Source organism: Motacilla alba, chromosome 3 (assembly GCF_015832195.1).
Source record: "Motacilla alba alba isolate MOTALB_02 chromosome 3, Motacilla_alba_V1.0_pri, whole genome shotgun sequence".
Classification (NCBI taxonomy): domain Eukaryota; kingdom Metazoa; phylum Chordata; class Aves; order Passeriformes; family Motacillidae; genus Motacilla; species Motacilla alba.
The window spans coordinates 19,107,530-19,122,343 of NC_052018.1; the positions used below are offsets into that span (position 1 = coordinate 19,107,530).

At 36.1% G+C, this 14,814-nt stretch overlaps 1 protein-coding gene across 20 annotated transcripts in view; it reads left to right on the plus strand.

Annotated features, from left to right (window-relative positions):
- MYT1L (myelin transcription factor 1 like) overlaps positions 1 to 14,814 on the plus strand; it is a 307,215-nt gene that overhangs the window by 216,901 nt on the left and 75,500 nt on the right. For 10 of the 20 annotated variants that reach the window (XM_038132858.1, XM_038132859.1, XM_038132860.1 and 7 more), the window contains 2 exons: positions 7,727 to 8,704; positions 13,325 to 13,459. In XM_038132858.1, the coding sequence (XP_037988786.1) occupies positions 7,727 to 8,704; positions 13,325 to 13,459 (1,113 nt within the window). The remainder of the gene's footprint in view (positions 1 to 7,726; positions 8,705 to 13,324; positions 13,460 to 14,814) is intronic. The other 10 variants (XM_038132877.1, XM_038132874.1, XM_038132864.1 and 7 more) reach the window with 3 other exon arrangements.

Here is a 14,814-nt window from a genome sequence, read left to right on the forward strand (position 1 = left end):
TCAGTTTAATGGATAATGAATCAAGATGCATAGTCACTTCTCGGGGATAATTCAGCCAATCTACTATAGATACCTAGGTTAGGATGAAAAATCATACCCCAGGATGTGTGTTTTTGTCCCTTAGCTGTAAATGGAATCTCGGTGTGTAGTTCATATGGAGACATTTTCAGTATGGCCTGACACTGAGTCAGAGATCTGAGCTGAAAAAAAACCAGTAAAAAAAGATTATGTAACCCTATACTAAGGATTCCAACCTCCCATCTCAGTGAGACAGAAAATACTGCTTTATGAACTGAAAATGTGTTCTTCAAGCTACATCCTTTTGTAAAGCAATGAATATGGAGAGGGATGTAGGCACAGGTCACTGTTTCTGGAGCAGTCTTAGGAATGGCCCCATGAGAAGCTCTGTACCAAGAGCTCTCTGAGTGGGTGTTCTGCCATCAGTGCAGCTGGTCCTCTGCTCCCCTGCTGTCTTCCTGCTGTATCCCAGTATCTGGAGAATAGCTTTGGCTTCCTCATTGCTTGGTGCCCCGCTGAGCTGTGGAACCCTGAGAGAAGGCAAGAAACTGCCAGACTCCATTGAATCATTATAATGCTATGAGATAAAATATCTTGCCTCCCTCATATTGACTTCCTGGGGAGAAAAAGTAGGATGAAATGAATGCCAGTCGTCAGCTAAAGCCATCTCATTATCTGCCCAGACAGAAGTCAAGTTAAAACAATTAAGGGCTGCCTGAACCTGTTTCACAAAAAAGTGGGGACAAGGCGGGAGTGACTGGCTGCACTTCCTGCCCTTGCAAACCCAGAATATCCACTTCTGTTCACAGATAATCTCAGCACATTTCTTCTCAAACCTAAACATATGCCTTCATACCAAATACTGCAGATAACTGCAAACAAACAAGCACGCTTCATACCAATCAAGGACCTTTCCTACTTAAAGGCATGCCTGTAGGTAACCAAAAAGTATTTTCTGCTGTCTCTGTGGTGGAGGCAAACAAGATAATTCCCAGAAAATTAATTGCCTTTTGACTTTTGGAAATAATATTTGGCTGTCAGGATGGAAAGACTTGAGAAACAGAAATCAAAAGAAAAAGAAATTATTATTCCATTTTATGCAGCACTTACACTTTTGTTTGTGGAGCAATAGGTCCAGTTTTGGAGTATCATCACATGATGCTCCTAAGACATAATTTTGTCCATCAGCACAAGAAAGTCTTGAAATATTGGAGTCCAATGATGAACAACCAGAATAATTAAAGAGCTGGATCACATGATGTGCAGAAACACTGAAAAAAAACTCAGTTTCTTCACTTGAGGAAGAAAAAGCTAAGGGGAGAACTTAGGTTTCAGCTGCTTGTACAGAGAGTGGACAGAAGATGTTAGTGTGTAGCATAAGAGACAAGACAGAAGTTGTAACAAAAAATAAATCCATTTAGAAATAAGAAATAATTTCTCATTATGACAGTAGTCAAATATGGGAAGAGATTTTCCAGAGAGGCTGTAATTCCAGCATTTGGAAGACCTTAAAGCTGAGCTGACAGAACAGGGCCCTGATAAGTGCTCTAAGCTGGCACTTTTTTTGAGCAGGTGTTGGACCACAAAGGCTCTCAAGGTCCCTTCCAGCCTCAGCTACTGCGTGATTCCATGACAGCAGTGCACTGTCAATAGCATGTGAGAATCTTTTAAGATCAAAGAAAGGCAAACAGTATCTTGTGGTGAAATGACAAAATCTTAAACATATTGGCTTGAGTCAGAACCTAGATAACCTTGCAGAAGCTCTTGCAGTCTGGCACTTGAAGCAAAATTACCTCAGTCACGATCTTGTCAGAAGACCTGTCAGATATCCCTAGATCCTATTCCAAAACTCTACTGGTAGAGGTAGCTCATAGGGATTTGGATCAGGAAAATGTGGATGAATAACAAATGACAGAAAATTTTAAAAGTATGTTGCTCTGTTTTATCTGATGCTGTCTTTATATTAATAGGAATAACCTGAGTAAGAACATCCATATTCTACCAATACTTAATGTGAAAGTCTGTAGATCAGGATGCTTGCTATTCGTCCAGGTGTGACACAAGCAGAGGCATAATAATAGGTCATATGAATGTCAAACAAAAAGGAGTGTTTCAGGGCATTGGTTGTGTAAAACACCTCTGCCTTTAAACAAGAATGCACTAATTTGTATAGAATACTAAAACTTCAAAATGCTTTTATACCAAAGTAATTTATAATTATTATTTTTAAATATGTTTAAATAGCAAGAAGATGAATTAAAAAGTAATATCTTTATGTGCTGGTCTTTATGTGTTAGTAATCACTCCACAAAAGGAAAGAAATTCAGATCTGTGAGGATGACTTTTGGTCCTTAGGAAATAGTAAAGAAGAAACAAGAAAAAAAGAAGATAGTACTTAAATTTTCAGCAAACAAAACCAGATTAAAAGTACCTATAATAAATGAAAATATCAAAACATAACAGAAAAAAAAGGAATTAAAAGATACAAAAGGTGGGAAATTGTGCATATTTAAAGGCCTATACGGGATTGGTGCACTGTAGTCCTCACTATTAATTTATAATACTAACTCCTACTGTAACATGCTGTGTTCTTCAGCTCAGGACTTCCTTGCCATGCTTAATGTCTTCTGCTCTCCATTTATTTTACTTTGAGCATTGGTTATTAATTGAATACTATAATTCTAGGAGAGTCTAAACAATAAGTCCCAGTATTATAACTATTGTAAGTAGTTATAGCAAGCTGAGAAGTGGAAAAATTAAAAAATGGAATATCATGGAATAGCTAGAGAGAATCAATTAACTAAGCGAACAATTAACTTTTTCTTTTGACTTCCACTAAGTACATAAGGTCCATAAAGGAACCAGTTGTTATAACACCCAAATTGCTTGGGTCTTTACCTATGGCATTTCCAGCATAAAAGAACTTTAGGAAATTTTGCAAAGGTGAAGAAAGGATTCTTCATGCACATGGTCAACTTCAGAGTTCAGTGTATCCCTGAAATAGGCATATTCAAATGCTTGGGCTCTAATCCAAATCCCATGTCAGTAGGAGTGTCTAGACTTTTAGAAAACCTTGCTTAGGTCCTTGGAGAGTTACGCCTCTGTTTCTTCCATGTGGAGCGGAGAAGTTGAGAGCTCACTCAGTTTTCCACCTCTTCAGTTTCCTTACTCACAAGATTCTCCCCAAGACGGCAATGTACCAACAATCCCTCTCCCCATGTTGTGCTGTAACTTTCTAAGATCTGGAGTTCATTTGTGCCAACATTGTCTTGCTAAATGTTTCTTCTAGGCCAGCTATCAGAGACTGTAGAGTGGAGATGTGTGCATGTACTTTGCATTACAGCTTAAAAGGAGAAGAATGGCGATGCAGTAGTATCATGTGCTGAGCACTTAGGAATTGACAAGTAGCAGTGGCAAGAGCAATGAAGTGTTTTAAATCAGGAAATGCTGCCTGGATAATGAAACCATCCATCAGGGCAGGAAGCCTGTGTGACCACATGTAGGTTTAGCTTCTTAGCCATCATGTTTGCCTATGGTTGGAAGAAAAGTGAGTAGTTTGATACACGGACCACAGATCCAGAAAGTCTTGTTTCTGATGTCTTTGTCCTTTGGTAGGAATGTAGCTGCTATTTCTGAAGTATCATTGCCTCTCTCTGCAGAATCTCTCAGTCTAAATGCTGTGTATTTTCCTTTTCAAAAGGAAGGTGCTGTTTTGCATGACTCCCTACACAGAAATCAGCAAGCCATTTCTTCTGAAAAAAAATGCTGTTTAAAAATGGATGTGATGGGAACAAAAGGAGGAAACAGTCAAGGATATAGAGGCTATAATTCTTATTCTCCCGTGACTCCTGGTATGACATAGAAAGAGTCACTGAAGTTCTCTGTGTCTCAATTTCCCATCTGTAAAATGGGGTTAAAGTACCTACCTCACAGGGGTGTTGTGAGGCTTTTTAAAATAATGTTTGTAAAGTGCTTTGAGATCCTTGGATGAAAGGTGCAATAAGAAATCAAATTATTCCCCTTTTTTTTTTAGTGCAATACAAGTGCACTTCTGTTGAAATGGCTAAAGGCTTCCAGCTCTTAATAGCTGTTCTACACTACTCCACTATAATTTCTTCCTGCCATTTGTTATATCTGCTGGGAGTTAAAAAGAACAAATTATACAATCTAGAATGTCTAAATTGTCATGATATTTTGTGGAAGAGGGCTAGAATAATCTGATATTCTTATTAACTGCATTGTGTATTCTTTGTCCATGCAACCCTAAAGTTAACATAAAAAGGGTATATTATAACTTCATGCATTCTTCACCTAAACTGGCTAGCTTATGTCCTTGTGAGACAAACTCAGTTTCTTCACAAAATTAAATCCTTCAGTTTGCATCACGGATTCCAAAACTTATGCAAGGGGTAGAGTAAATCTTTTACTTCTCCAGGTTTTGCAGTCATTTAACAGACAGCCATTAAACAGCACACTGTAAAGGTAGTTACTGAGTTACAGATCAAATCTAAAGAATCACAGAAATGTGAAATGAAAGCAAGATTATACTTTACAGACCCGAATCAAAGAAAAAGCATATAGTTCACATAGAGCTGCTAGTGTAACATAGAAGACCCTTAACTAATACACAAACTGATTCAGTATTTAAAATTTCATTTTGATAAACAGATTATACAGGTACCTCACCAGAGCAAGCTTAGAATCCAGCTGTTATTGAGAGCATGACATGGCATACATAAATACCTTCCTTATTAAAATTAACTGCTGCATGGAGATAAGAGACATGAGTAAAATAGTTGTTAAAGAAAGGAGATGCAAAAAAACGCCAAAAATTAAAATACGAGAAATGAAACTTATTCAAATATTTTGCTTTCCCACCTCTGTCATCTGGGATTAGTGCTTTACACTTTCTTCTCTTCCACTACCTTTTCCTTCTTCATTTTATGACTGAATGGATGGGAGACCAGAAAAGGATATAGCCAAACAAACAGAATAAAAAATACTGTAGTTATAACTTTCACCCACCTTACCTACTCAAAAGAAATTTAGATGTATTCTGTCATATGGTACATGATTCATATTTTGAATTTTCACTTGTGGAGGCAAGGTATAACATATTCCTCTCCTTGGTGGTAATTTACAAACACATTCCCCCCTTTTAAGAAATAATCCCTGAATGTTTTCACATTTCAAAAGTTGGCCTCTAATAGTACCTGTGTACCTGAGCAGTTCTCAAGATGACTTGAGAAATTTCTTTTTTTTTTTTTTTTCTACTTTGTATTTCAATATCATATTACATCTAGATTTGGACTGATTTTACCAGTGTTTGTTGATACCTCATCCTAAACTTGAAGGCACTGGCACTTTTGGAGCTATAGCTTGTTGCTTCTTTAATTACTTTGATGTTCCTTTGCTGCATGTGATTACCCATCACTGTAGTTACAAGAAGCGCTTCACAAGAGCCTGAGTTTCTGTGGAACAATCTCCTTGGCACTAAGTTTTATCCTTAATGTTTAAATTAATGTGGGATTTGGTTGTATATTTTACTTTAGAAAATTATTAGTGTATTTGCTTTTCAAATAGCACAGACTATCTGTGCTGTCCATTAATCTTTCATTGCTTTCTTCTATTCAGTTATTCAAGATGGACATTTTTCAAATAGGAAGTTCAAGTGGCAATGCTTACTTGTACACTGAAAATCTGATACTTTGATACCCTTAATTTTTGTGGCACTGAATCATAAATGGGAATGATGACGATCTTGAAAAAAAAGCAACTAAAATAAAACACCTTTTATGATAAACAGATAACCCACTACTGGCTTGGAATATCTTGTGATGTAGAAATACCATAGAATCTTCCTTATTAATTATCTTCCTCTAAGCAGATAATATGTGAGATATAATATTTTACTGTTAGAGTATTTTTTTTCTAGACATAGCCTAGTCATCAACCAGTTCTGCTGCTTAACTACAGCCTACTATCATCCCAGGATCCCTAACCACTGTGTAGAAGAAATACTATCTTGTGGCTGAAATATTAATTATTGTGCTGTTTAGCTTTGTATTTACAACTCTTGATTTATTATCCTGACTATTGACAAAAAAGGAAAAACACTATTTCCTATTACCAAAATGTTAGTGCACAGGCCACCTACTCCCTGAAATTTCCCACTTTGATTTTTTTAACCTAAAATATGAGCCACACTTCAGAAATTGCTATATATTTAGGTGTACTAGCATTGAAAATACATCTAAGATGAAAAGATGCTATCAGAAGTTGATGGATTAGCTCTTGAGCAGGTGTTAATTATCCTAGCTCTACTGGTTTCTTTCAGTTTGCAGCAGCTGAAAAACTGGACTAGCATGTCACTGTAATGACAGATCTAGGAACTTTCTTGTCCAGTGCTGGAAAACATTGAAATACAGCTTGGGTAGCCAGTTATCAAAATGTTCATCAGTGTTCATTACCTCATAATTATGAATGTATGTTTATAGACTGGGTCTAATAATGACATAACTGAGTGAACATGAGATACCAGAAGATGCTCTCTGAATAATATTCATCTGATTGAGTATGGGTATCTTTAAGGTGGGCATCAAGTCTGAGTCCCTTTGTTGTCAATGAAGAGAAACAGGCACTTCTAGTGGTTATCAGTTTTATTCTCAAGAAGGTATCTTAACCAGATCAGGTGGGCTGTGTCCATAAAGTGTCTGCTTCTCTTACTGACTGAGGACGGAACCGTGGATGTAGATGTAGGTGTAGGTGTCTGCCTTGCTCATGTCTAATATTAGGTGAGGTGAATCTCCTCCTCAGTGCCTCTCATTGGCTCCATCTTATCAATCCCTCCCTGTGTTGTTCAACAGTTACTAGAACAAACTGAGTAAAATGTGGTAACTCTGAACCATTCTGTTACAGTACACAAAACAATAAATAACAGCCCTATCATACATGTATGACTGTAAAATTTGGGCTAGCATATTTACTTAAAATTATATTGTGCATATAATTCCTTCTATCCTTCTTTCATGTAACAACTCTTTTAAAATTCTTAACTTCTCCACAGTTGAACTGAGAGATTTTGATTTTACTTATGGATCCACTAAGCAAAATGCCATTTTTATCTTTTTGTATTGCTATTGGTCAATTAGTGTTAATTGTGTGTGTATAGTGTTAAAAATAGGACTTTTCCTTCTTGGAGGATACTCTTTCTCTTTTGGTGAATGGCATTCATCAGTAAGAGAATAAATCCAGTAGTACTCACTCCTTTGCCATCTACCATTTTTACAGGAAATACAGGAGTGAGAAAAGTTGGAAACATAGGCAATTATGTCATCTGAATAATGTGATTGTAATAAATCCCATAAAACTGTGAATATAGAAGTGAAAGGAAAACATAAGTATTTATGCCATAATATTCAGCAGTAGTAGTAATTAGCATTTTGATTGCCTTTTTCTTATCAATTCTGTGAAATAAATTCATGTGAATCACAAATAAACAAAAATAGCCCTATGGACTATAGAGAATTCAGTTCAAACGGGTCAGCCATAGTGTTCTAAAATTGCTGTATGATTAACAATATTTGACATGCAGTTTGTTTTCTGTCCGTGCGATTGCAACAACAGTTCCAATTGTAGCCACTTTTTTCTTTTCTTTTCCTTTTTCTTTCTTTCTTTGTTTCTTTCTTTGTTTCTGTTTTTTATGCAGAAGACCATCAAATGAATTGTCACAATACTCGAATAATGCAAGACACAGAAAAAGACGATAACAATAATGATGAGTATGATAATTACGATGAACTGGTGGCCAAGTCATTGTTAAATCTTGGCAAAATTGCAGAGGATGCAGCATACAGAGCCAGGACAGAATCAGAAATGAACAGCAATACATCTAATAGTCTGGAAGATGATAGTGACAAAAATGAAAATATCGGTCGAAAAAGTGAGCTGAGTTTAGATTTAGACAGTGATGTTGTTAGGGAAACAGTGGACTCCCTTAAATTATTAGCACAAGGACATGGTGTAGTGCTTTCAGAAAATATTAATGACAGAAATTATGCAGACAATACTTCACAGCAAGACAATAGGAATATGAACTTTGTAATGCTAGGGAAGCCTGTGAACAATGGACTTACAGAAAAAATAGTGGAGGAGAGTGATGAAGAGGTATGTCTCAGCAGTTTGGAGTGCTTGAGGAACCAGTGTTTTGATCTGGCTAGGAAACTCAGTGAGACAAACCCACAGGAAAGAAATCAACAGCAAAACATGAACACTCGTCAGCATGTCAGGCAAGAAGATGACTTCCAAGGAAGAACACCAGACCGGAATTACTCTGATATGATGAACCTAATGAGGCTTGAAGAACAGTTGAGCCCCAGATCTAGGACTTTTTCTAGCTGTGCCAAGGAGGATGGTTGTCATGAAAGAGACGATGATACCACCTCTGTTACTTCAGATAGGTCTGAAGAAGTGTTTGATATGACAAAAGGTAACTTAACCCTGCTTGAGAAAGCAATTGCTTTGGAAACAGAGAGAGCAAAAGCCATGAGAGAAAAAATGGCAGTGGAAGCTGGAAGGAGGGATAATATGAGATCATTTGAGGAACAGTCTCCAAGACACCTTTCTGGAGATGACAGGAAGCCTAAACCAAGTGACGGCCATGTCAAAAAGCCATATTATGGTAAAGGTAATATTTCTATATACCGTATGTTATGTCATGAGAAAGTGTGAGCTAACATGTTAAGTTTTTGCATAGATTTCTGAAATGAAGTTATTATTCCACATAATGGGAACTTTATTAAAATTGTAGTATGACATGATTGTAAAATCGCATCATGCTATGATTATAAAATGAAAGAACTCATTCTACAGTCTTAGAAATATGTACAGTATATCATTGGCTAAATTAAAAAAGCAACTTCTCAGGGAAAAAATACAAGAGATCATGTTGAAAGAGGCAAAGATTTTTCTCAAGGTTTTAATATGTTTTATAGTAATAATTAAAAAAGAGAATTGTGTTGCAAACTATATTGAAGAGGGGGGGTTTATGTAGCAGATAGTCAATCAGCTATGAAGTGCATATATTACAGATTGGATTGGGTAGGTGGCATCGTGACTTACAAAATTATCGTCAAATGACAGTTATTGATGAAGCCTCTCCTGTCTAAAATGTAGAATTGCCTGATAGAAATTGAACAGTATCAAAATGACCGATAACATAAGATAAGGGCAGTGACTGCACATTAATTATCTTAAGATAGTAAGGTAATGGAAACCATTTGCTATGCAAGGCATGGTGTGGCCTGGGCTGAGATCAATAGCAATTTCTTTCTTATGTGCATTCCACTTCACTGGTTTCATTCCATTGTGGAAACAGTTAAGGTGCTGCCTTGACCATAATTCAATACAAGAGAAACAAGAAAAAAATAACCCAATAATAACCAAACCAAACAAAAAAAAAATCCCAACAGACTAAAGGTTACCTTTAGAATGCTGTTTAATTTGCAGGATAATCATGGTGATGGTGTGTTTATATTATGACACCCCTCTTTAACGTGTTTGCATCTGTACATGTAGGGCCATGTTGTATTAAGTGTTCAATACCTCCTGAGATTCACTGAACACCCCTGATTCCCATTGACTTTAGTGGAAGTTGAGGATGTGGTATTTCTTGGGAGATGCTAAACAGGGACTAAGTTTATCTTATATTTGTTGTAAAAAATATTTGGTTTGCTTTTTACAATTGAGATGGTGGGCCTTTTTCTCCTTTTTTATAAATCCCTGTTTTGAAAAAGTAATCTGCCTATGACATTCATGTAGGCAGATAACATCTTGATCCAAGAAAGTTTTGGTCATTTTTCACAAGTCTTAAACAAAAGTAATGATCAGTCTTTTAGAAAAGCATGTGAATTACTGATGTCAAACACTGCTGAAATGTATTTTAGTGAAGTTTTGTTTGTTCTAACCACAAATACATAGTCCAGTGTATGCTGTAGTAACTTCGGGCATTTGGGGAAGACAACTTTATTCAGTTAGTGCATTATTGCATAGCCATGTGGATGTTGTGCTAAATGTTGTTCGCATTTGACCTATTATGGATGCATTTCCCTGTGAGTATATGTCTCTAAAAACACAGAAAACATGCCAAACAAAAATTAATTTTTGAGCAGTTTTTAAATTCTGGTATTGTCCAGTCTTTCTAGTCTCTGTATAGCTGGGAAAACCTTTTTGCATATAGGCCTGCTATCTCCAAAAAGCCTATATTTTTTCTGACAGTGAGAAATGTATGGATGTCCTATTTTAGTAAATTCTATAGTTTCTTTGAACCATCCTATTTCTTGGGACCTGCAGGCTGAATTGGTAATAGGTCCAAGGCTCACCAGGTACTAAATACTGTGGGAGTTTGGACAACAAAATTTTGTGGAGTGTATCATTCTTGACCTTTTTTATATAAAAAAGAAAAAAATATTCCCTTATTTAAAACGAAACAAAACAAAGCAAAAACCACCAAAAAAAACACCAAAAAAATCCCAACCAAAAAAACCAAAACAAAACAAAACAAAAAAAAAAAAAAAACACACCAAAACAAAACCAAACCAAAAAAACCTCAACCAAAAAAACCCAAACCAAACCCAAACAACAAATCTGTGGGAAATATTCTGGTAGCTGTTGAGAGAAGAAGCTTGAAGTAAGACAGTTGTATATAATTTGTTCTCCAGTCACATGTTATCTTCCAAATACAGCTGGAAGAGATACCTTCGGAATTATATGATATAGTTAGGTGGAAACTTTCTTTGGAACACAGGTTTGCAGTGAGAACTGCCTCTTGGCTTCAAAGATCACTGAACCATTAAGGGACCTCTAACCATTTCCCCCCTGCCATTTTAAGCTTTCTAAACAGGTTTTCTTCTGAAATTTATGCATTTTGAAACCTTTTTAAGTCCTTTGACACCCTTCAGTCAGGAAATACTTCCATTGTGGCAAGGAGCGAGAAAAGGTTGCAGGGTTCAGTAAAATTGCAATATCTCTCCCAAATAGCAGAAGAGGATTTACAGAACAGTATCCAGTGTTTCATATAAAGTTGTGAAAAGTTTGCTCAAGTGTCTTCCATTAAAAGCAATGGGAAATTGTGCAAGTGCAATTTTATGCAAGTTTTGAAATCATTAAGAGTAGTATACAGCATCTTTTCTGACTCATTAGACCATAAAGGCTCTTAAAGCTCTGATATGTGCTATAACTTCATGATGTAGACTTGAATACAGAGCAGGATTTGCTTGATGCTGTAGGATGGAAGTGTCTAGATCCTCAGCTGCTCTAAATTACAATACCTTCACTGACTTTGGTGGAGTTCCAACTATGTTGAGTAGCTAAAGTTCCTCTAGTTTAAAGTCTCTAAAAAGCCATTATGGTCTATTAATCATCTACATTTTTTTGCAGTCCTTGAATATTGTTATATTTACATAATTTATATTTCATTTACATTATCTATTCACTTATCTGATACTTTTACACATCCCAAAGTACTTGACTTGATGAGTTGCTTAGAGTTGTGTATGTATGTAGCTGTGGGCTTGCTGTTCTAGTGGTCTCAGCACAGGCCTATCTGGCAGGAATTCAAATCCCTCCTCTGACATTTGCTCCTTCTGTGGCCTTGGGTTTAACTTCTTGATCTCTTTCTTCAATTTCCTGATGTATGAGATTATGGTCTTTCCAGGAGTGTTGTGATAACTGTATAGCACATTGGAGATAGATTTATATGTTTATTTGTTGTTAAAGAGCATGGAACAAAGAACTGTGTTCTACAGTCCACATGCAAGTTAAGTAAAATAAAACTATCATAATTCGGGGTTCTATTTGCAAAATACAAGGTTTAAGTATGATATTATATTTTAAGAATGGGTTTAAGACATGGAGAGTCATTACAAGGAGCTAAAGGTTTTCTGTAAAATGAAGCTGTTTTGGAAGAACTTGAAAAGTAAAAGCATACATGAAACCTACCAGAAGGAAATCAGAAAAGGATAAGTCCAAAACATAATGTGAACTCTGGATTGTATTGATTCATGATGAAAAGAATGGGTTGTCTGTGAAGTTCCACAAGTACTGAAATTTCCCCCTGTTGTACTGAGGGTTCTGTTTGTTGAAGCTGTGATGGAATTTAATGTAAAAAAGGCTTACTGGAAAGCAAGTAGCAAAATCTTATTTTACGGAGATGAAAGCATAAATGCTAAAGCAGAGAAATTAAAAGAGCAACATAAAATTATTAAATGAGGATAGTTCAGATTGGGTATTGAAAGGAATGATGAACTAAAAAAGATTTTGGTGATTTTGAGCCAAAACTGTAGCAGTTTGAATATCCTTAATTTTATCCCTTTAATGCTGATATGAAAATCAGCAATAATGTCTGAAACCTGGTGACTATGGTCAAGATGATAAGATGTCATTTGTATCATGTGCTTGTCTGGAAGAATAGATGTTCTACAGATGTTCTGTTAAAAGAAATAAGCAGATGAAGTTATATGAGAAATTTCTAAATCAGGATTAAAGTCACCAGTATTCCATTACATCACTGGCAGAAAACTTTATTTTGTGGAAAACATGTCTGGTTAGACTTTTCTTTGATTTGTAGGCAGAAGATCCAACGACATTCTAAAAGGTCATTAACCTTTCAAGCATATGAATATCCAAATGTTACATATGCATGTTGGTAATGGCCCAGATTTACAGCGCAAGTGATACTTTCAGGAATTCTGATTACAATGTTTACTCCACCATAATATATTGAGGATCAAGGAATATTTATGTAATTTTACCACTTTGTAAGGAATTAACAGAAAACAAGAGTCATTTCCTCATTGTGCCTTGGAAAAGGGATTTTTGTGGAATCATTATGCTGAAGAGCTGGGTTTGCAACTCTCAGGACATTGAACTGCTATGACAGTACATTTGCAGACCTTTACACATGAGGCAAATAAGAATGTAAAGAAGGGAAACTCCAACTAAACAGTTTCCAAATGACCTTTCACCCTTGAGCTAATGCTTGCCAGCAGAACCTTGATTGACAATGGTACGGCTTGCTATAAAAAGGTCATTTTCCAGTCACTGTGAATGGATATTGCTGTGATCATGGGAGCCTGCAGTCTGAGAAGATAACAGGATAAAAGTGACAGAACTGTGATAAGAAGTAGAAGGCTTTTTTTTCCAGTTTTCGTAATAACATTTACCAAAGAGTAAATGACATGATTAAATGAACCTTCTTACAGAAATGTGAAAAGACTCATTCATTTGACACATTTGTTGTAAATTATAGATCCCTCAAGAACAGAAAAGAAAGAGAGCAAATGTCCTACCCCTGGGTGTGATGGAACTGGCCATGTAACGGGGCTTTACCCCCATCACCGCAGTTTGTCAGGATGCCCACACAAAGATAGGGTCCCTCCAGAAAGTAAGTTCACATTCTTTCATGGAAACTGGGGATAAAACTACAAAAAACTTTTCTAGCATGCTTTTTAAACCTTTTATTTAAAAAAATTAATTTCATTTTTCAGTATGGTTTGTCTCAAGTTAGTCAACTGTTCTGTGTTATACTTTTTCCTTTATTCCATCATTTCCATTCTTTACTAACTTTACACTAAAGGAACAACTTTTAAAGCTGTATTCTTTGATTTTAAGAATGCTAGGTTATTTTTTATTAGACATATTTAGTCAATAGAGAAAAAGGTTTCCAGAAGATGTGCACTGCTTTTGCTTCTGCGTGCTAATGTCACATCAACTGTCCTTATTGTCTTGTACAGGAATAATTATTCCTGAAAAACTTACAATCCCTTTCCGTTGTTATTGTTGTGTCTGAAACATAATTTATATTCAACTAGTGCATATTATAAAAAATAATAATTTGGCTGTTTACTTAGCTACAGAACTCAGGATTTTGAGCAAACAACCCCTCTCTCAGTCACATGGGAGGAACTTCCTGCCATGTCAGCAAATTCTCTGCGTAGGAAGTTCACCCATATGAGCTCATGGACCTAAAGGTAGAGGGCTTCATTTCTGGAAGTCACCTTCTTGGGTGGTGAAATCAGCAGAGTTCCGTTGAAGCTAATTACTGTGTTCTGGTTTTCATCAGGAAGTGTCTAGCTAAGATCCAATTCTCTTTAACATCGGTTTTAAAATGGAGTTATGGATTCCATTCCATATGGACCTAAAACCCTCACTGTCCATTAGCACTTCTAGACTTAACCTCAATGAATTTGCAACAGCCTTAAGGAAGTGTTATAAATACAGTCAGAACTAAAATGGTCCCCAGTTTCCAAAGGAAAGTAGATTCTGATGGACAGGAAAACAGAAGTAGATTAGCATGGCAAGAGTGGCAGACATAACAAGTCTCCTCTTTCCTGGTACCGTGGCTTCTTCCAGAAGTAAATTAATAAGGAAGTGCTTTAGGAAACTTTGCTGTAGTTTGTTTGGTCTCTGAATACAGTAGAAAAAATAAAGTAATTTCTCTGCTTTCCAATACCCTGTAATTTTCTGAAACACAAATATTTATTCAGTTGCTCAAAGTTCTATCATTTTTTCAAATGGTAAATAAAAAGCTCTTTAGAAGACTTTGCAAATCAAAGAAGAATATAGCTTTAAACTGTTTGCATGCTCTTGTACCTACTAAAATGACAAAGGTGAGCTCATCTTTTTTTTTTCCTGTGATGTTGGCCTTGTGAAGCATGTTTCAAGAACAGCTTTAAATATTAGGAATTTCAGAGTGAAGCTTTTGCATCTATACACATTTTATCACACTGATGATGGGGT